Consider the following 22,633-nt stretch of genomic DNA (forward strand, 5'->3'; position numbering starts at 1 on the left):
TGCTCACTGCTGCCACCAGCCCCATCTGGAAATGTTGCAAGTCTTTTCTTCCCCACCCAGCAGTCACCATGAGCATGGATGTGAATATTCTGTCAGGTGTGTCACAATGGAAGAAACAGCAGTGGTTCTCAACCTATCACAACAGATTGCTGGATATCTGATGGAAATTTTGCATTCGGGTGACCATCCACTGCATTGATATCCTTTAGAGAGGGAATCTGCTTGTCTGGCCAGGACTGAAGGGTTCCCACACATTTGACATTCTTGCATCAGTTCTTGAAGATATTTAAACAGTTTGTCATCAGACCAAAAATTGTTAGAACACTAGACAATGATTCCAATTTTGTGAAAGCCGCCTCTGTATTTGGAAAGTATGACAGTGATTATGAAGATGAAGTTGCAAGTGATGAATTAGACAGCTGTACTTCTAAAGCAGATAATAACAATGATGATGATAAAGCATTCTTTGCTATAAGGAAATTAGGTATTTCAGACAGAGATTCTCTTAATCAACACATGCAGACCCAGTCAGAAGACATCAGTAGTAATGCAGCCTGGTCAGATTTGAAGGAACTTTTTATCAGAGTAAGCAGTTCACTTCCTGCCTGTCAATCTATCACACCTTTTTAGATGTGATAGATTGACTCACAAGCACACTCGCATGAGTGAGTCATTTTCAAAAATTAGTTTTACTACAAGCAAAGTCTATTGAATTGTAGAGTAATAAAGCTGTTGGGATAAAAACGTTAATAGTTGCATTCATTGTAGTTGTAGTACTTTTTACTCAAAAAGTATTATTTCAGGCAATAACTTTTTTTTTTTCAGTGGTCAAAGCAAGCCATATACTTCTCCCATGTGGGTGACATCATCCAGAGAGCCTGATGCGGAAACGCTGCCCAGTGTACTACTACTTTAAGAGCTTGTGGCAGCACTCCCATTGCACATACATGGGTGCCTTCCTACCCGATTCACAAGTGTGGGACCAGCAGTCTCATCTGCAGTGAGGAGAGGATTCATTTCTTTGCAGTCTTTTCAGTGCATTTGTTCTTGCCTTTTTGGTGCTTTCCCTCGCTGGTTGTTTTCTGTTTGCTTCAGTATATTCTCTTTGTGTGTGTGTGTGTGTGTGTGTATCCTTCATAGTACTTTTTCCTTTAAAATTTCCTTTTTTTTTTTTTTTTGGCTCCTAGGGCTGCCTTAGGCGTGAGCATCAGCTAGGTAGCATTGTTCTTTTCAGTTGAACTGTGCACCTTGTTTTCCTCACCATTGAGTCGTTTGATTTTGCTTCAGCCATATTACCTTCCATGTAGGCTAAAGTTCCCAGTGCCTTTAAGTGCTTTTCCCGGTACAGTTGGAGCATATCTGGGGCTGATAGTCATTCGTGGTGTATCCAGTACTTTGGGACCAGACCATAACCATCTAAATTGTTTGCATATGCAGAAAAGAACCCAGAAATCCAGAGGCTCAAAAAGATTTTTGGAGTCAGGTCTTCATCGACTACATTGGCCTCAGTGTCTGCATCGGAAGCGTTGGTCCCTATGGCTACTAGACTTGTATCTGATACTGGAAGCGGCTGAGCATCAAGTGGGTCTCCACCTGCCTTGGCGCCAGCCGCTGGGCAGGGCCAGTGGAACCGATCAGTATTGGACCTAACATCAAGGAGACGAGTGGATTTGACATCGTCCTTTTTGGCACTGAGGGACCTTAATGCTCTGCATCAGATGAAGGCCAAGAAGCACTGGTCCCCCTCAACACACAGTGTTGAGCCTGGGGCATTGAAAGCATCAGCACCTGAAAAGCGTCTGTGCCGGGAGGAGTGCCCCATGCTGATCTGGGACTTAGTTTCTGACATGAGACCGAAGAGTCTGCAGGCTGTCTCTGAACTGGTGCCCCAGCCTTTACCGATGTTGGCCGTCGAACGGATCTAGGCTATGCTCCAGGAACACTTTTGCGGGGCTTCTTCAGATGCAGAATCCATTGGCACTGGGGTGCTTGTGCCAGCCATGACCCTACCTCTGTCTGCCCCGTAGAGCTCCCAGCCTGTTGCACAATAACAGACACTGGTGCCACATGAGGCCCTCAAATCGATGCCTGCCCATGTAGGTACCCCCTCGACATCTGAGGAGGAAGCTTTGCTGGAGTCTGTGGGAGAACCTGCATCTCAGTGCCATTCCAGGCATGGACATGGTTCCTCTTGTCTGAGACAGATGCGGATTCAGCCCTCCCATGTGGAGTATTTTGCTAATTCTGATTTGGACTCTTCATGGGAGTCTGATGATCCAAAGGTACTTCTCAGAGCAGGAGTCCTATGGAATTCCATCAGACCCCTCCCCTCCTGAGAAGTGGTGGAAGTTTCCACCTCAGAGTGTCTCATTCCTTGCTTTTGTTAAGGAAGTGGCAGCTGCCATCCCTATTAGACATGGAGGACAAGCCCAGGGCCGAGATGTTTGAGGTTCTAGACTATGACTTTCCTCCTAGAGAGGTTGTGATGGTTCTTCTTCACAAGATCCTATGTGATGTTCAGGTGAAGAATTGGGAGTCCCCTCTGTTTGTCGTAGTCGTGCCCATGAAGATTGACACTGTGTATCGGATTCAGAGTGTACTTGATTTTGATAGGCCACAGTTTCCTCCTTCCTTGTTGGTTGAATCTGCACTCAAATGAGCCAGAAGTTCCAGGGACTTTGCCGCTGCTCTTTTAGGCAGAGAAGCTCAGACACTGGACTCATTTGGGCGCAAGATGTTCTGGCCTCAATGCTTATCTCCCATATCCAGTCATACCAGCGCTACATGAGCTTTTACTTGCGGTCCTTGGTGTGCAGTATGACTGACTTGGCAGACATGCTCCCTCCAGAGCAGGCTGAATCTCTTCGCCAGTTGGCCAGAAAGCAAAAGGCCTGTTGTAAATTTCTGGCCAAGGGCACTTTTGACACTTGACATAGTGTTCAGGATCTCCAGGTAGCTGGGACCTAGTTTCTGACACGGTACCGAGAATACAACGATGCACTGGCTCTCATGGCTGTATGTCTGACTTGGAGCTGGCAGTTCAGCAGAGATTGGTGGACACCACTTCTATCTATTAGTTATGCTCGATATATCGGCAGCTTTTGATACAATAAGCACAAAATTTTGCTTAACTGATTATATTCAATTGGACTTAATGGAACAATCTGAAATTGTTTTTGTTCCTTCCTCAATGAGAGGCGATTTTTGTGTTATGAAAAAATGGTGAATGATATTCTGAAATGTGTTCATAGGGATCTTCCCTTTCGGTTATTCTATTTAATATTTTTCTCTTTCTATTGTGTAAATTCCTGTATTGCTTAGCATTAAATTTCAGAATATATGCAGATGATATTCAGATTTTACTGAAAATCGACCGTTCTTTTGTTTTTTTCATTCCTAAATTTGTTTGAGCACCATAGAACAATGGATGAAGGGGAATCCCTTAAAACCGTATATGGCTAAAACTCAGATTTTATTATTGTCTAGTGACTATCTGACAGATGCTTCTTCCCATTTTTCAATGAGTGAAATCTCTATTCCAATACTGAAGACCATTCGAAATTTGGGAGTTATGTTGGATTTGTTCCTGAGCATGAAATCACAAGTTTTAAAAACAGTACAGCAAAATTTCTTTAAATTGGAAAATAGAAGATTGAGAAATTTGTTGAATGCCTGTAATTTCTGTACAATAGTAGAGTGTAGTTTGTCCTTTATTCGATTATTGCAATGGACTATTGGCTGGAATTTCAAGAATTTGAGGGCCTTTCATGGCTCAGAATGTTACAGCACAAGTCATTAGTGGTTGTTCTAGGTATACACACATCACCCCCATTCTGATACAGCTCCATTGGTTGCCAATTGAGCAGCGGATCCATTTTAAAATGTTATTGTTTTTTAAGGTGTTGAATAATGCAATGTTGGTTCTGGCTTCCTCAAAGCTAATAATTTATTAGCCCCCAAGAGCACTGAGGTAAGCAAATTAAATAAACTACTGGATGTACCTTCTGTTAGTTCCATCAGACTAGAAGAATATAGGTCCACTGTGTTTTGCATAGTAGGGCTGAAAATGTGAAATGCATTACCTTTGTATATTTGGGAGCTTCAAACAGAAAAAGAATTTAAGTATTAAAAAACGTTATTTTTGAACCATCTTATGGTATTAGTTTAGCTGACAATTTTTAAATAATATGAGTTGTATTGTGGACTTGCAAGAACCAGGCTGATTTGAGATTTTGTTATATGTAATTGTTTGTATATTGTGGTATGTTTAATTATGTGTGTTACCTGTATTCTGCTTAGGATTTGAGATGATGTGGAATATAAATACCATGGAGACAATCTTTTTGGGGAAAAGGGTGCAAGAGTTTGCGTATCTGATCAAAAAACATACTGATACCATCAATGCCATCTCCTGGCAGACACCTTCTGTGCCCTCCTCTTCCAGAAGGTTTTCTGGCAAGTCGAAGTGAGGTCCCTACCACTCTCAAAGGCATAGGTACACTCCTCCTCACCCTGCTCAGCCAATTCAACCCCAGCATGCTTGTTCTCATCAACAGCATGTGCAGAAGGCCCAGTCAAAATGGGAGAAGATTTTTGACTGGCTCTATGAAAGCATAGCTGCCCTCTCAGTGACCATTCTGTCTAACCTTCCAGTAGGGGGAGGCTGAGATTTTTCCAAGAAAGGTGGGCCCTTGTAACTTCTGACTGGTGGGTTCTTCAAATAGTCCGTCTCGGTTACACTCTCCATTGGTGAAAGAAACCAGTAAATTGTCCACTGAGGGCTATTTACCTTAGCTGCTGCAACAGAGAGGAGTACTTGAGGGGAACTCTCTGCCCTTCTAGCCCATGCGGTTGAACCTATTCCACCAGGGGAAGGAGGGAAGGGATTTCTATTCCAGGTACTTGTACTAAAAAAAAAAATGGGAGGTATGTGTCTCCTCCTAGACCTAAGGTTCCTGAACAAATATCTGGTCAAAGAAAAGTTCAGGGTTGTTTCCCTGGGTTCTCTTTTCCCAATGATTCAGGAACAAGACTGGCAATGCTGTCTGGATTTAGAGGATGCCTTCACTCACATCCCAATACTTCCAGGTGACAGGACGTATCTCAGATTTCAGGTGAGAACACATCACGTTCTGCTATTTAACTTTGCAGCAGCTCCCAGGGTATTTACCAAATGTCTAGCAGCAGTCACAGTGTTGCTAGGCAGACTGGGAGTCCATGTGTTTCCCTACCTGGATGATTGGTTGGTGAAGAGCACATCAAAGGAGGGTATTCAGTCTATGTGCGTAACCCTAGTAGCGCTCTAGAAATGTTAAGTAGTAGTAGTAGTATGCGGAGGACTATTCGGGTACTGGAGCTACTAGGATTCATTTTTGACTACCCTAAGTCTGGTTTTCCACTAGTTCAGCAACTGGAGTTTCTAGGAGCCCTGCTAGACACAGTTCAAGCATGAGCCTTTCTCCCTCCATTGTGGGCAGACACCCTTGTTGCCATTGCCACTCAGGTTCCCATCAGCCTGCAGGTCACGTCTCGGCAGATGTTGAGGTTGCTAGACCATATGACCTCCACTGTACATGTCACTCCCATGAATGTCTCCATATGAGATCTGCTCAGTGCACCCTAGCATCTTGGTGGTTTCAGGCCACGGGGAAAATAGCAGATGTCATCCAAGTAACCTTAAGAGCTGGCTCAATCCTTCCTCTGGTGGACAGTTTGATCCAATTTGACCTTGAGACTGCCATTCCAAATTTCTCAGCCCCAGAATGTGCTGATGACTGATACATCCAACTTCGAGTGGGGAGCTCATTTGGATGGGTTTTGCACTCAAGGGCCATGGTGAGCTCAGGAAATGAATTTACAGATGAACCTCCTGGAGCTCCGGGCAATCTGGAACGCCTCCTTGGGTCTTTCAGAGGGTGTTTCTTGAGTCTTGCTTGCTTCCAGGAAAGATTCCAGAAAAGAGGTGTTACTCTTTCAAATGGAGGAGGTTTGTCATCTGGTGTGACAGCAAAGCCCTAGATCCCCTCTCTTGTCCTACACAGACCCTGCTTGAATACCTTCTACACTTGTCAGAGTCTGGTCTCAAGACCAACTCCGTAAGGGTTCACCTCAGTGCAATTAGTGCTTATCATCAGTGTGTAGAGGGTAAGCCTATCTCTGGACATCCTTTAGTTGTTCACTTCATGAGAGGTTTGCTTTTGTCAAAGCCCCCTGTGAAACCTCCACCAGTGTCATGGGATCTCAATGTCGTTCTCATCCAGCTGATGAAAGCTCCTTTTGAGCCACTGAATTCCTGCCATCTGAAGTTCTTTGACCTGGAAGGTCATTTTCTTTGTGGCTGTTACTTCAGCTCGTAGAGTCAGTGAGCTTCAGGCCTTAGTAGTGGATGCACCTTATACTAAGTTTCATCATAAGAGTAGTCCTCCGCACGCACCCTAAATTCCTGCCAAAGGTGGTGTCGGAGTTCCATCTGAACCAGTCAATTGTCTTCCAACATTTTTTCCCCATCATGCCCACCCTGGTGAAATCAGCTTGCACACCTTGGAGTGCAAGAGAGCATTGGCCTTTTACATGGAGCAGACAAAGCCCTTCAGACAGTCCGCCCAGTCGTTTGTTTCTTTTGATCCCAACAGGCGGGGAGTCGCCATCCGAAAATGCACAATCTCCAATTGGCTAGCAGATTGTATTTCCTTAACTTATGCCCAAGCTGGGGTGAATCTGGTGGGCCATATCACATGCTTCTGAGCCTCTACTTCTATCAGAACTGCTGAACTCTCACTCTCACTGTGAGCCTGTATTCCCATCAGAACTGCTGAGCTCCCACTCTCACTGTAAGCCTGCACTTACTTTAGAACTGCTAAGCTCCCACTTTTATAGCAGTTTACACTCTTATTAGAGCTGCTGAGCTCTAACCTTTATTGTAGCCTGCTCTTGGGGAAGGCTTTCCTCAGCCATCATTTTTCACAACATAATTTCAAACCAGGCAGACAGTTGGTGATACCAGAAAGCACCTCCCACAATAGTCAGTTTGCTTCTGAGGCTCTACTTCTATCAGAACTTCTGAACTCTCACTGTGAGCCTGTATTCCCATCAGAACTGCTGAGCTCCCACTCTCACTGTAAGCCTGACTTATAGGTGTTCAGTACTTCACTCCTGAGCATCTGACTGTGAGTAACCTATATATCCTAAATTGACACCAAAATGAACACAATCAAAATACTTCTGGTAATCTACTCCCTTTCACTGATCCACCTAGCACTATCCATCCCACTCATAGAACATTACTTCATACCCACCCTACAAAATCACCAAAGACTGATCAAACATTCCACACTCCACCAAACTGACTCTTATCACACTAAAGGAAAACTATCTAAACATGGACATCACCAAAAAAACGAGAGGAAAGACCACAACAAACACACATCACCCAAGGAATGACAACAAAAATCCACATAACACCAAACCTAGAAGCCCCATACCAAAATATCCAGGTAGTCTACATCAATGCTAGATCCGTAATCAACAAAACAACATCAGATTGGATCACCTCAGAAAACCTTGATCTCATCTTTATCAATGAAACATGGATTCACAACCAAAACGACACCATAATCCTTGAACTGTGCCCGGCAGGTTACAAAATCACCCACCGAACCAGATCGGAAAAGAGAGGTGGAGGCATAGCACTAATATTCCGAGAAAAATTCACCACCGAAACCACAGCCACCTCCATAACACCCTAACTAGAAATTGCCTCATTTAGAATCCATAACAACTCCCTAACTGATCACCTGAATTGCGTATTATTCTACAGACCACCTGGCAACTGGAAGGAAAGTCAGCCCACCTTCATGGACTTCATATCAAACAACTGTGTAAATAACAACAACATACTGCTACTAGGCGACATTAACCTTCACCTAGAAGACCCCAACTCCACAAACGCACTTGAATGTAAAGACTTCCTACAGTCCTGGGATTTTAAATGGCCCCACATGCAAACTACCCATATCAAAGGACATACATTGGACCTCCTATCACATAAACTACCTACAGACAATAATCTATTAATAACAGACATCAAACGGACAGCAGTACCTTGGACTGACCATTACAAACTGAACCTAACTCTAAACTGGCGGAAGAAGGGATCAGACAGTACACCAGAACATACTACTTACACTACAAGAGGGCAAATCGATCCACAAATATTCTGGCAACAAATATACGACAACGAATGGACAACACGCACTGATTCCATACTTTCTCAACCACTGGGATGGCAGATGCAACAGCGTACTAAACAAAATAGCACCTTTAAAAACAAAAATATCAAAAAGACAAAACACTATACCTTGGTTCAATGACAAACTAAAAAACTCAAAACACAATCTAGAAAACTTGAAGGAGTATGGTGAAAGACAAAAGATGAATACACACTCAACGCATGGAAACAAATACATAGAAAATGCAAATATGCAATAAAACAAACCAAAAGGTCCTACTACAAAACCAAATTAGGACCGGACTACAAAGATATGAAGAAACTATTCCAAATCATAACTTAAGTTACTAGACACCACCCCTATCACCACAACCAACACAGACATCCCACCTGCAGACAAACTTGCTAACTACTTTAACGAAAAAATAATAAAACTACGCAGCACACTTCCTCATCACAATACCGACATCGAAATCTTCTTCAACGATCTGGACCCATCCTCCGAAGGATACCCAGCTGACCGCATTTGGACAACATTTAATCTCCTCAGCACCGAATCAGTTACACAAGCGGCTCACAGGTTCACCAAGACCCACTACAAACTGGATACATTTCCCAGTCATCTACTCAAGTCTGCCCCAGACCGCTTCATAGCAGACCTTACATCCCATCTAAACTTCATGTTACAACAGGGTCTCTTCCCTGAGGAACATGGCAACATCCTACTCACCCCAATACCAAAAGACGCCAAGAAAAGCACAAACGATATCTCCAATTACTGCCCAGTTGCGTCCATTAGTAGTAAAAATGATGGAGAGCTTCATGACTAAACAGCTTACAGAACACCTGGACAAGTTCTCAATACTACATAATTCACAATCAGGATTCCGATCCCACCATAGCACAGAAACTGTCCTAGTCACTCTCCTGGCCAAATTCAAGCAGGAGATTGCCACAGCATAATATTCCTCCAGTTCGACATGTCGAGTGCATTCGACATGGTAAACCACAACATACTACTAAGAATACTAGGCCACTTTGGGATTGAAAGAAACGTACTTAACTAGATCAAAGGCTTTCTAACCACCAGAATTTATCAAGCAAAATCAAAGTCAAACATATCACCACCGTGGAAAGCAGTCTGCGGAGTACCTCAAGGATCACCATTATCACCAATACTGTTCAACATGATGATGATTCCACTGGCACAGTCCTTATCCAACCGAGGCCTTAACCCATTCATTTACGCAGATGATGTTACAATATACATCCCCTTCAGACATGATCTGACAGAAATAACCAACAAAATCAACGATAGTCTGAACATCATGGACTCCTGGGCAAACTCATTCCAACTGAACACTGAAAAAACACATTGCTTCATCCTTTTCTCTCCATATAACAAATACAAACCCACAACCATAAATACTCCAGGACATACCCTCCCTACCTCGGACAGTTTGAAAATATTCTGTGTCACACTCGATCGCAACCTTACCCTTGAGAGCCAAGTAAACTCTGTAACAAAGAAAATGTTCTGTTCGATGTGGAAGCTCAAACGATTAAAACCTTTCTTCCCAAGAGCAACTTTTCGATACCTAATACAATCAATGGTCCTAAGCCATGCAGATTATTCGACCGGAATCTACGCGGGCTGCAAGGAACAACTCATAAAAAATCTCCAGACCGCCCAAAATACAGCAGCAAGGCTGATATTCAGCAAAACATGCTTCGAAAGTGCCAAACCCCTCCGAGAAAAGTTGCATTGGCTCCCAATCAAAGAACGGATCATCTTCAGAATCTGCACCTTAGTCCACAAAATCATGTACGGCATATTCCCAGGATACATGACAGACCTTATAGACTTACCAATAAGAAACAAAGTCAGATTGTCAAGATCCTACCTAAACCTACACTACCCAAATTGTAAAGGACTGAAATATAAAACAACTTACGCAGCCGGCTTCTCCTACATAAACGCACAACTATGGAATGGGCTCCCAAAAGCTGTGAAAACAATCCACGACCACTTGAACTTCAGGAAATCACTAAAAACCTACCTCTTCAAAAAGGCCTACCCCAACGACTCCACATAACCCTCTTCACCTACCAACACAGTATGACTATGATCGAACAGGACATCAAGCAGTCTTCATCCATTCCGACCCTCCACTTATACCTCATACGATCACTATACAACTTTGTATTTGTTATCCACTGACTGGGCAAACGCCTTTGACGGTACTATGTAAGCCACATTGAGCCTGCAAATAGGTGGGAAAATATGGGGTACAAATGCAATAAATAATGTCAGAGCCATGGCTGCGTCGGTGGCTCACTTAAAGTCAACCTCCAACGAAGAGATTTGCAAGGCTGAAACGTGGTCATCAGTCCACACATTCACATCTCACTACTGCCTTCAGCAGGATACCCGACATGACAGTCGTTTTGGGCAGTCAGTGCTGCAGAATCTGTTTGCGGTTTAGAATCCAACTCTACCCCCCCTAGGCCCATTTTTATTCTGTTCCAGGCTGCACTCTGTTAGCTGTATATAGTTTTAGGTTAACCTATGTTATTTCGCCATTGTGAGGCCCAATTGACCAATGTTCATTGTTGTGAGTGAGCCTGGATGCTAGGGATACACCACGTGTGAGAATAAGCAGCCTTGCTTGTCCTCGGAGAAAGCGAAGCTACTTACCTGTAGCAGGTATTCTCCGAGGACAGCAGGCTGATTGTTCTCACAATCCCTCCCACCTTTATTTTTGTCTATTAGATTGTAAGCTCTTTGAGCAGGGACTGTCTCTCTTCTATGTTTGTGCAGCACTGCGTACGCTTTGTAGCGCTATAGAAATGCTAAATAGTAGTAGTAGTACTTCCCCATTGGAGTTCTGGTTTGTTATGCTTTTTGATTTAACTGAGGTATGTGCTTGCGCGGCGGGCGGGAAGTCACTCTGCGCAGGCGCAGCGCTCACTGCATGCGCACCAGAAGACTCTAGCAAAACTTTTGTTTTTTGCTATGGCAAAATGCCTGTTCCCAGGCCGATGCGGACTTTGACCCACGTGTGAGAATAATCAGCCTGCTGTCCTTGGAGAATATCTGCTACAGGTAAGTATCTTCACTTAATTGGTGGTGGGGAGGAAATTAATACAAATGTGTCAACACTCGTGTTAATGGAAAAGAGATACAAATATTGATTATGTAGGTAGTGCACAATTGATGCTTACTTGTGGAACCTTAGTAAGCGATGATGAAAGAATTGGTTATGTGGTGACTGAGGCCGGAGGCTGAATAAAGAATGATAAAATGGAGAGGCATTTTTTAAAAATTGTTAAACACATGAAAGGAAAATTGATGTGACTTGAAACAAAGTAAGTTCATATTGTCAGTCATATTCTGTACTTTTTCTATCATATACTGTTCTTTTCCTTGACATTTTTAATCTATAGGCAAATAGCCAGACCTCAAATTTTAGGTGAGCCTGCAGCCAAAATGCATGGGCACAATGCCATCCCCAGGGCCCACCCCAACGCAATTTAACTTAAAATGTTAAATACTTGAGCTGGCAGAGATCCCCAGCTGAAGGCCTCCTTCCAGCACAGTTTAGCAATTGGCAGCATCTTTAGTTGGTTACGACATTGGTACCCGGTGCATGCCTAGTTTTCACATGTAGGCGAAAACTGAGCATGTACTGGCATTGTGTGGCACAGAAAAACTGTTGCTGACTGCTGAGCTGTGCTGGAGCCAGTTCAAAGTCTTCAGCTGGTTCCCTTACAGCTGGAGCAAGGATCCACCTTCTGGGTGGGTTAGTGCTCAAAATGGGCGGGCCCCAGCCCACCTTTAGCTACCCCACATGAAATGCAGATGTGAAAAGTGTAGTATCTCTTCTGTATTCCTTGTACACTGTTTTTCTTGGTTTAGTGCTTACTAATAGCCTTTGCATTTCTTTCTCTACCCCTTCTTGTAATCTACTGCTGCTTTTTAGCGCTTCAGCATGGAAGGAATCTCAAATGTCATTCAGAATGGTTTCCGCCACACGTTTGGGAACTCAGGTGGAGAGAAACAGGTGCTTAGTTTTCCTTTCTGCTTTCCTTTTCTTTGTGTGTCTATTTCTGTGTTACTATATCCCAGCTCCAGTCTTCAAGTATGATATTTGTAAATAATCCAGTTTGTGCTCAATTTAGTTGTTTGCCTGGTAATTGGGTAATCTAAGCTTATTCTCTTCAACTCATCTCAGCACCGAAGTTGAAAAAGTACACTTTTCTATAAAAATGTATTTCCCAGAGGGGCATTGTTTCCAAATGGGTTAGTTTTGCACATGCCATGACTATAATGAATTTCACTCCTAACTAAATATGGGGAATATTATATTAGTATCTCAAATTTGCTGCTAATGCTTGCTGTACTATTTGCATCATGCCAAAAAAAATCTTCCTTCTGGAATTTATAGGATGTAATATGTTGGGATCTTCTCCTAACTAGGCAGTTTGAAACATTTTGCATCAGATATGGCGCTTCTGGTTTTTATTAGTCGAGTATACAGAATTCGTTTCAGAAAAATTTCAAAAGGGCAGTGAGAGCAAAAGTGTAACTGTAATTGTGAAAGGCTGAAAGTAGTGGTCAAGCATGAACATTACACTGCAGACTCAATAAAACATTTTCCTAACCTTTGTCATATTTAAGGGACCTTATGTACGGAAATGTTTTTTTTTTTAATTGGAGTTTATATGGGTAACTTATGTACATAGGTTTCTGACCTTTGAGGCAATCCTGAAGGCAGAGTTTGACATTACCTCTGTAATTTATAAAATACATGCATAAAATATACTGAGAAATTAAATTGGTGCATGTCTAAATGCAGATCTAAGTATATTTGCACTTTCCGTAGGGTAATTTTAAAAAGAGAACATGTGCTTATATGCTTCTTCTTAAAACTGGTGTAACCTATCCATATACTTGTCTCAATTAGGTGGCCTTTTTTAAAAAGTGTATTCTTTATTTGAAATTACCCACTAATGGGTCTGCATGTAAAGTCTGTTTATATACAGAAGAAGGCTTTTTATAAAATTGTATGTCTGTATATACATACAAAAAAAGTATGAAAATTTATGCCTACTTGTTCATAGGTATTCCCAGGGAATTAGTTTTGGCGGTACAGAGGTGGAGTTGTGATGAGTGTGAAGTTTATAACATGTACAGTGGTGGAAATAAGTATTTGATCCCTTGCTGATTTTGTAAGTTTGCCCACTGACAAAGACATGAGCAGCCCATAATTGAAGGGTAGGTTATTGGTAACAGTGAGAGATAGCACATCACAAATTAAATCCGGAAAATCACATTGTGGAAAGTATATGAATTTATTTGCATTCTGCAGAGGGAAATAAGTATTTGATCCCCCACCAACCAGTAAGAGATCTGGCCCCTACAGACCAGGTAGATGCTCCAAATCAACTCGTTACCTGCATGACAGACAGCTGTCGGCAATGGTCACCTGTATGAAAGACACCTGTCCACAGACTCAGTGAATCAGTCAGACTCTAACCTCTACAAAATGGCCAAGAGCAAGGAGCTGTCTAAGGATGACAGGGACAAGATCATACACCTGCACAAGGCTGGAATGGGCTACAAAACCATCAGTAAGACGCTGGGCGAGAAGGAGACAACTGTTGGTGCCATAGTAAGAAAATGGAAGAAGTACAAAATGACTGTCAATCGACAAAGATCTGGGGCTCCACGCAAAATCTCACCTCGTGGGGTATCCTTGATCATGAGGAAGGTTAGAAATCAGCCTACAACTACAAGGGGGGAACTTGTCAATGATCTCAAGGCAGCTGGGACCACTGTCACCACGAAAACCATTGGTAACACATTACGACATAACGGATTGCAATCCTGCAGTGCCCGCAAGGTCCCCCTGCTCCGGAAGGCACATGTGACGGCCCATCTGAAGTTTGCCAGTAAACACCTGGATGATGCCGAGAGTGATTGGGAGAAGGTGCTGTGGTCAGATGAGACAAAAATTGAGCTCTTTGGCATGAACTCAACTCGCCGTGTTTGGAGGAAGAGAAATGCTGCCTATGACCCAAAGAACACCGTCCCCACTGTCAAGCATGGAGGTGGAAATGTTATGTTTTGGGGGTGTTTCTCTGCTAAGGGCACAGGACTACTTCACCGCATCAATGGGAGAATGGATGGGGCCATGTACCGTACAATTCTGAGTGACAACCTCCTTCCCTCCGCCAGGGCCTTAAAAATGGGTCGTGGCTGGGTCTTCCAGCACGACAATGACCCAAAACATACAGCCAAGGCAACAAAGGAGTGGCTCAGGAAGAAGCACATTAGGGTCATGGAGTGGCCTAGCCAGTCACTAGACCTTAATCCCATTGAAAACTTATGGAGGGAGCTGAAGCTGCGAGTTGCCAAGCGACAGCCCAGAACTCTTAATGATTTAGAGATGATCTGCAAAGAGGAGTGGACCAAAATTCCTCCTGACATGTGTGCAAACCTCATCATCAACTACAGAAGACGTCTGACCGCTGTGCTTGCCAACAAGGGTTTTGCCACCAAGTATTAGGTCTTGTTTGCCAGAGGGATTAAATACTTATTTCCCTCTGCAGAATGCAAATAAATTCATATACTTTCCACAATGTGATTTTCCGGATTTAATTTGTGATGTGCTATCTCTCACTGTTACTAATAACCTACCCTTCAATTATGGGCTGCTCATGTCTTTGTCAGTGGGCAAACTTACAAAATCAGCAAGGGATCAAATACTTATTTCCACCACTGTATGTACAAGTGTAAATACATGCACAAATTTATACTTTTAGATCAGGTGTACTTCTGTGCATCAGCATCTGTGCACTGTTTGAGCTGGATCTGGGAGCCTATTTCATAAATGTATTTGTGTGCCTATGGTGTTTCATAAAACAGTCACCTTTTTTGGACTTAGGTGTCCTGTATGTTCAACTTCTTACCCTTCAGCTGGCTGTTTGCTTCGTCTCTTAACTCTCATTTCTAAATGTTTGTCTGTTCCCTTTCTTATAGAGCACCTTTTTTTTAGACTGTCTCCATTCTATTGTTCTGTGAATTTCTTCCTCATATCTGTTCCTCTCCCCACTATCTTCCACATGGTTTCCCCCTATCTTCCTACAGCTCTCTTTGGCTTGCTGCCTGGGAAGTGTTTGCATTGAAAGTATTTCACTCTGCTCTTGACACTGGCAGCACTTGAATAGCATCGTTGCTAGACCCTGCAAGCAAGGAAAGGAAGCTATGCTGTGTACTTCAGCATTACATTCAAGATACTAATCCTGTGATATGCATGAGATGAGCTGCAGAATTTCTGTACTGTAGTAACTCTCTGAATATGAGCTATAATTCAGTTTTGATGATGTCTACCATCTAAAGAATAGGATCTTTCATGGGCTTTGCTAAATTTGTAGGTTGTTGTGCACCAATAAGCTGTTTTTCATTTTTATTCCATCTTTTTGCTACCTTTTTGCTATCCCAAGTTAAACATTTCAACCAATTTTGGAGGTTTTTTCCCATCATCGCTGCATCAGCCTCTCCATGTTAATAGTAGGACATTCTGCTTTGCTGAACTACTTCAAGCTGGGCCTGTAGCCATTCAGGCTATTTCTTTTGCAAAGTCATCTCTCCAAAGACATTTTTCATACTTTAAGAATATAAAAATTGTCATACTGAGTCGTACCAAAAGTCCATCTAGCTCAGTATGCTGTTTCCAACAGTGGCCAAACCATGTCACAGTATGGTATCTGGCTTTCTCCATGTCTGTTTTAATGAGTTTGTTGACTTTTTATCCAAGAACTTGTCCAAACCGTTTTTAAAACTCAGCTACACTAAATGTTGCTACCATATCCTCTAGCAATGAGTTTCAAATATGTTGTTTGTTTTTAAACGTACTGTTCTGTAATTTCATGGCATGGCCCCAGTCTTCGTAATTGCTCTGCCATTTTCTACCAGGGAGATGTCATCAGTTGATTAGCATCTTCAAAAAGTGTTTACAATATAAATACCCATGATCATGGATCATTGCTACCACTGCCTTAATGATGGTCACAATGCCTCTAGTTTTGGGTAGATGTGAATCGTTTACTTTTTCCAAAAATACTAGGACTTGGGGGCATGCGCTGAAGCTACAAAGTAGTAAATTTAATACGAATAAGAGAAAATGTTTCTTCACTCAACTTGTAATTAAACTCTGGAATTTGTTGCCAGAGAATGTGGTAAAGGCAGTTAGCTTATCGTGGTTTAAAAAAGGTCTGGACAGCTTCCTAAAGGAAAAGTCCATAGACCATTATTAAATTGACTTGGGGAAAATCCATTGCTTATTTCTGGGATAAGCAGCATAAAATGTATTGAGCTTTTTTGGGATCTTGCCAGGTATTTGTGACCTGGATTGGCCACTGTTGGAAACAGGATGCTGGGCTTGATGGACCTTCAGTCTGTCCCAGTAGGCAATACTTATGTACTTATGTACATTACTGAAGTTTGCATCTCTCTACCTTTACCCTCCCAACACCATTATTTCTCTCCATTAGCACCCCCACATCCATTTTGCAGGGGAGCTCAAGATCACAACAAATGGCCAGAAGGCTCCCCATTCCTAGAATCTGAAAGTACATGTTAATTGAAAATGGAGAAAATTGTAAAAGCAGTACGGAGCTTAGATATACCTTCTTTTTACTCAATATATTTTTATTTTACATTTATATATTAACATAAATGTTTAAGAATATCACAACATAATAACAAGAAAAATTATAATAAATTGAAACAATAATTATTTCCACTTTGTCCACAATTTTAGATCCAAGTACTAAGAAATAAAGAAATACAGGAAATTATTTTATCAGTAGAGCAGCGGAGAGCCGAATGTTTGCAGCCGATATACAGTGAGTTCAATTATTAGGTGGAGCCAAGGTCTCTGTAGTTTCCTTCTTAGAATTAATATACTCCAACAGTTTTTGTGGATCAAAAAAAGACATAATTGTTTGAGTTTAACGAGATTAAATATCTGCAAGGGAATTTTAACATAAATGTACCACCTAAATTAAGAATTCTTGTTTTTAAAACCAAGAATGCTGTCCTTTTTTGTGTTTCCCTGGCTAGGTCAGGAAACATTTTAATTTTTGATCCCAAAAACTCTGTATTTATATAACGAAAATAAATTCGAAAAATATTTTTTGTCTGGTTCTAATGCAAATGTCACTAGAAGGGTAGTCCGTTCTGTTATCACTTCCAAAGAATTTTCTAGAAATTCAGCCAAGTTCATATCAGATTGAGATACTATAGTAGGTCTGGAAATGCCCGTAATGTATTGGCTCTGAGTATGGGTAGGTAACCCTCAGACGATGTTCCCAATACCGCCCCAAAATATTTCTTTAGCAAATCAAGAGATGAGTGGTGACTTAGGGAAGTTTAAAAACCTCAAATTATTTTTCCTTCCTTGGTTCTCCAAGTACTCCAACTTACGAGCTTGTACATCTCTCTGTCCTTGATAGCCAGTGAGGAAAAACTTTTTAATGATACAGTTCTCTGAGAGTAATTATCACCATTTTCAGACTGCTCCCCAGTATCTCTCCACACTCGTCTTTCCCTACACCCCTTCCCGTGCACTCCGCTCCATGGATAAATCCTTCTTATCTGTTCCCTTCTCCACTACTGCCAACTCCAGACTTCGCGCCTTCTGTCTCGCTGCACCCTACGCCTGGAATAAACTTCCTGAGCCCCTATGTCTTGCCCCATCCTTGGCCACCTTTAAATCTAGACTGAAAGCCCACCTCTTTAACATTGCTTTTGACTCGTAACCACTTGTAACCACTTGCCTCCACCTACCCTCCTCTCTTCCTTCCCGTTCACATTAATTGATTTGATTTGCTTACTTTATTTATTTTTTGTCTATTAGATTGTAAGCTCTTTGAGCAGGGACGGTCTTTCTTCTATGTTTGTGCAGCGCTGCGTATGCCTTGTAGCGCTATAGAAATGCTAAATAGTAGTAGTAGTAGTAGTAGTAGTTAAAGGTGTTAGATACCTGAAGGACAGAAGAGTTTAGTCCCTGGATCGCATCCCATAAAAGATCTAATGTTACCACAGCTTGTCTCGTTGCTTCTCCAATGCTTCTGGAAGTAGATCCCTGGCTGGGAGGGGGGAAGCAAGTCGAAACGCTTGACTCTCCTCCGAAGTATGTCCACTCAGGGTTTGTGCAGCCACAGGTCCTCCTCTGTCAGTGGTAGAGGCCAAACCTATGTCGGGCATCCCTGCGCACTGCGACCCCGTCGGCATACGTCTACTGCCCGGCACTGGAGGTGCTGTGCAAGATGGAGGACTGAGAGAAACTCCCTCAACGCTACGGTCTGCTTCTATAGTCGCGGATTCCGTCGAAGGGGACACTGGCTCTCCTTGCCTCCGAATTCCGAAACTTTCCAGGGTAGTCTGATGGGTGGTCGGGGTCTCCACAGGGCTCAAGGAGGTTAGTATCCTTGGTTTCCCTTTCCTTTTCCCCATGTTACCACTGGGAAAATTCCTCTCAGACTGCTCAGCTGTTCAGGAGCTTCCCAAGGCCATAGATATACCTTCTTCCTAATAAAAATGTTTAGCTTAAACACCATAGAAAACTATACTAACAATATAGTGGAATAACAAAGTCAAGGGGACATATCCCCCCTCAGAAGGGTGTTAATAAAGTCCTGTGCTTCCTGAAGAGATTCTAAGGTTGGCCATCAGTGAAACTTTTTAGGAGAGCTGGATATAAAAAGAGAAAATAGATCCCTCAGTTGTGTAATGCGGTGCATAAAGGTGTTTCCAATAAGGCCTGAGAATAGTCCTGAAAAGGGAACACAGATTCATCTTCATATCAAAATTTCTACTGATTTTGTCTATAAAACTGGAGAAGATCAAGCTTGTGTGCATAATTAAAAATTTTTGCTATAACCACACAGGGTCTCTAATTACTCTGGGCCCCCGGTGCCCTAATCGGTGCACCCGTGCCAGCTGCAGGTAGTCCCCGCCATTAGTTGAAGGGAGAAAGGAAGAGACCACTGCTCCATTAACTCAGGGAGTTTGTGTTCCACAAACATTTTAGGCAGCCCCTCTAGGCGCATATTATTCCTGCTAAATCTATTCTCCAAATCATCCAATTTGGATGCGTGATCTTTCAATTGGCCCTTTAAGGCCTCCAACTCCACCCCCCCCCCCCCCAACTCCAGAGGTGTCCTCAAGATCTGACACTTGTTGCTTGAGCTCTCCCACATGGTGATTCATCTCTTCAAATCTTCCTTCAAACATTTGAATCTGCTTATAAACCTTAACCCACCTAAGTTCCAGTACTTGTACCACCACAGAGGTGAGTTGAGCGAGTTGTGTAGATGTGAATTCACGTGGCTTAGGTCCCACCAGGTCCACCATCTTGTCATCTCTACGGTTCTGTCCTTTCTCTTTTCACCCTCCTTTTGCAGACAGGTCATTGTATAAATGTCTCCATTATGAAGAATAGGAGCAGTTAGCCTCCGGAGCACCACAGATTCCCTTCTACACTGCTCACACCATCACGTGATCTCTCTTATCTAAGTTTAATTTGGTGCATGTCCATTCCACTATTGCAGGAAGCTGTGTCCCATTCAGCTGCCTTTGGGTGCTTAAATTTCACAGAGGCCTGAAAAGCCACTATAGCAGCCACACTAATCAGTAGCCACCTATAAGAGAACAATTTGTATGTGGCAGTCCTCACTAACCATTCAGCATATATCAAAAAGATGGACTTAAAGTATAAGTGTCTTCCAACAACTGGTTTCATGAAAGTCCAACTTTCCTATCCTTCAGTGGTTGTCAAGTATGCTGTGAAGATGAGAAAATCCTGTGAGTTTTTCCAATGTGCCACCTGATAAAGATCTTATACTGTTAAACCACTTAGGCAAGAAAGTGTTCCAGGGTACAATGCTATTTGCTCAACTTGCAGCTCATCAACTTTATGTGGTCCAGTATATGCATACTGTTTTTCAAAGGATGCAAAGTTCTTATGTAGCCAGATAGTTTGAACTGGTGACTATCCTGGCCAAAGCAGATGAATGTGGAACCAATCCTATATGCTTAGTGTATGGCACATTTGATATGTCTTCTGAGTTTCAGCTTCTTCTATTGCCAACAGATGTGTTGTGTGGCTGTAAGTATCTGGCCTCAGCAGTTTCATCCTTATGAGCAATCTCTCTGAGCCATCAGTCCCTACAAAATTTTATTCAATCCTGGGAAACTCCTCAAACAGACCTTTTTTGCCAGTAGCAAAAATGTAAATTACACCTCTGTTGTTTAGTGCAACCATTCCAAGATCAACTGGCAAGGGATGTGCTTGCCATGCACTGAACTTGGCCCCTCCTCTAGATCTTCCCCATCCCTATCCCTCTCATAGCAAAGACTGTACAGCTTTCAAGAGAGGCTTGACACAGTGATTCTCATAGCACCATACTAGTTCCTTTTTGTCAAGTGATGTGCAGTTCTGTCTCCAAGCAGATTTCAGATTTTTTATTGATCTCTGATAACCCAGAGCAAGGGCTCCCTTTGGCATTCAGATCTTTAGCTTTGCATGTAAATTGAGCAGCATTTCGTTTTTACCCTTGTCCTCCCAACACCTATACAGAATATCTTAGTTGCAGTGAGATTTTTGGTGTTGCAAATGAGAGGAAGCCCATTCAGTTCATATGGGCTTCCTCTCATTTGCCGCACGGGAATCACTAGTGTGACATTGTAAAAGAATCCCTAAGCTGCACTAGAGGTGCACTAGCGTTTTTAGCATGCGCTAAGCATTAGCGCATGCTAACCGTGTAGATGTCCATAATATTCTTATGGTTTCTACACGGTTAGCATGTGCACGCTAGCGCACCTTAATAAACAGGGCCCTTAATTTGAAGTTGCCCATTTGTGTGGCTGATTTAGACCTGCTTGTTGACATAAAGAGCATTGTTCCTCACCTGTAACAAGTGTTTTTCGTAGACTACAGGATTGATCAGACACACGGTCACTTCCACCTCCCTGAGAGTTGCATTCTTTCTTGAGTTAACAATTAACTAAGGGAGTATTTTACCAAGGCATGCAAAAAATTTATGTATGATAAATGCTGAGATATAAAAGGGGGCCCTAAGAGATTAAGGAGACTGCAGCCTGAGCATCCTTGGAACTTTATGGTATTGTGAGCTCCAGGAGAGTTGTTCTGTTGTGCTTCCTTCTGATGTCATCTCTTTTTCTGCCTGTCTAAGACAATAACATGTTACAGGTGAGAATCAATGTTTTTAATTTTCCATATTTATTAATACTTAAAAAGTCACAAAGAAATTCGAGAGATTGTATGATATATCCTTGAAGAAAAATTTCTTTATCTACAGCAAAGGCCATAGTGGGAGAAGAACCAGAACCAATAATGAAGAAAGACAAAGATGAATAATAGCTTTAGCTGACTTGTCTATTTATGTCTCTAGAAGACAGAATCCACTATATTATGTGCTATGGTGTACAGCACTGTGAAATATTAAAGAGGAAGCTGTGTAGACCAATGTAATTGATTGAGCTGGCTTAATAGATTGTTTATCTTACAGTATTTAACAACAGTCATTCCTTATGAAAGAAAAAATGGGCCACCATCTGTTGAAGATCTGCAAATTTTAACCAAAAGTGAGTAAAGAGATACTGAAATTTACTACTGACATACCCTATTGGTTTTCTGTATTATTTCGATATTAAGCTCATTCAGATATTAATTTATTTGAAAATTTAAGTGGCCCTTACATAAGCCCTGGTCAGGTTAACATAGTACACTCTCAAAAACATAATAAAACATTACAATTAAAATTTATACAATAAAACTGTTACGTACAGAAACAGTCTTCATGTATACCAGAACTCAGTGTGAGGAAATCTCGAACTATAGAGCAATTCAAACTAGTTAAATGGATAGAAAATATATATTCAGAGTATTAAATGCTTTGTGAGGTGTTAATGCGTTATAAAGAATATAAGCACACAACTGTGGAATGCATTACCAAAAGCTGTGTAAACAATGTACGACCATCTCAACTTCCGGAAACTACTAAAAACCAACCTGTTCGAAAAGGCTTACCCTACCGACCCTACTTGAGTGCCTGAACCCTGCGACACAATGTAACTAAAGCTCATAACAAACACTATATAACTCTTCTGCTCTACGATTCCCAATATGTCCGTCACATATGAACCTTACTTGACTATAACATCACTTTGTATTTGTTTCTGTACTGGAGCTGGCGAACGCCTTCATGGTACTATGTAAGCCACATTGAGCCTGCAAATAGGAAAATGTGGGATACAAATGCAACAAATAAATAAATAGCAATGATCCTGAGAATTCTAATACCTTAGAGCCC

The 22,633-nt window shown here is 42.1% G+C and overlaps 1 protein-coding gene across 1 annotated transcript in view; it reads left to right on the forward strand.

Annotated features, from left to right (window-relative positions):
- The window catches only part of LOC115465793 (fasciculation and elongation protein zeta-2-like), a 125,827-nt gene that overhangs the window by 89,659 nt on the left and 13,535 nt on the right, over positions 1 to 22,633 (forward strand). The window contains exon 6 of the mRNA XM_030196521.1: positions 21,830 to 21,905. Coding sequence (XP_030052381.1) covers positions 21,830 to 21,905 — 76 coding nt within the window. The remainder of the gene's footprint in view (positions 1 to 21,829; positions 21,906 to 22,633) is intronic.

This window comes from Microcaecilia unicolor, chromosome 3, assembly GCF_901765095.1.
Source record: "Microcaecilia unicolor chromosome 3, aMicUni1.1, whole genome shotgun sequence".
NCBI lineage: Eukaryota > Metazoa > Chordata > Amphibia > Gymnophiona > Siphonopidae > Microcaecilia > Microcaecilia unicolor.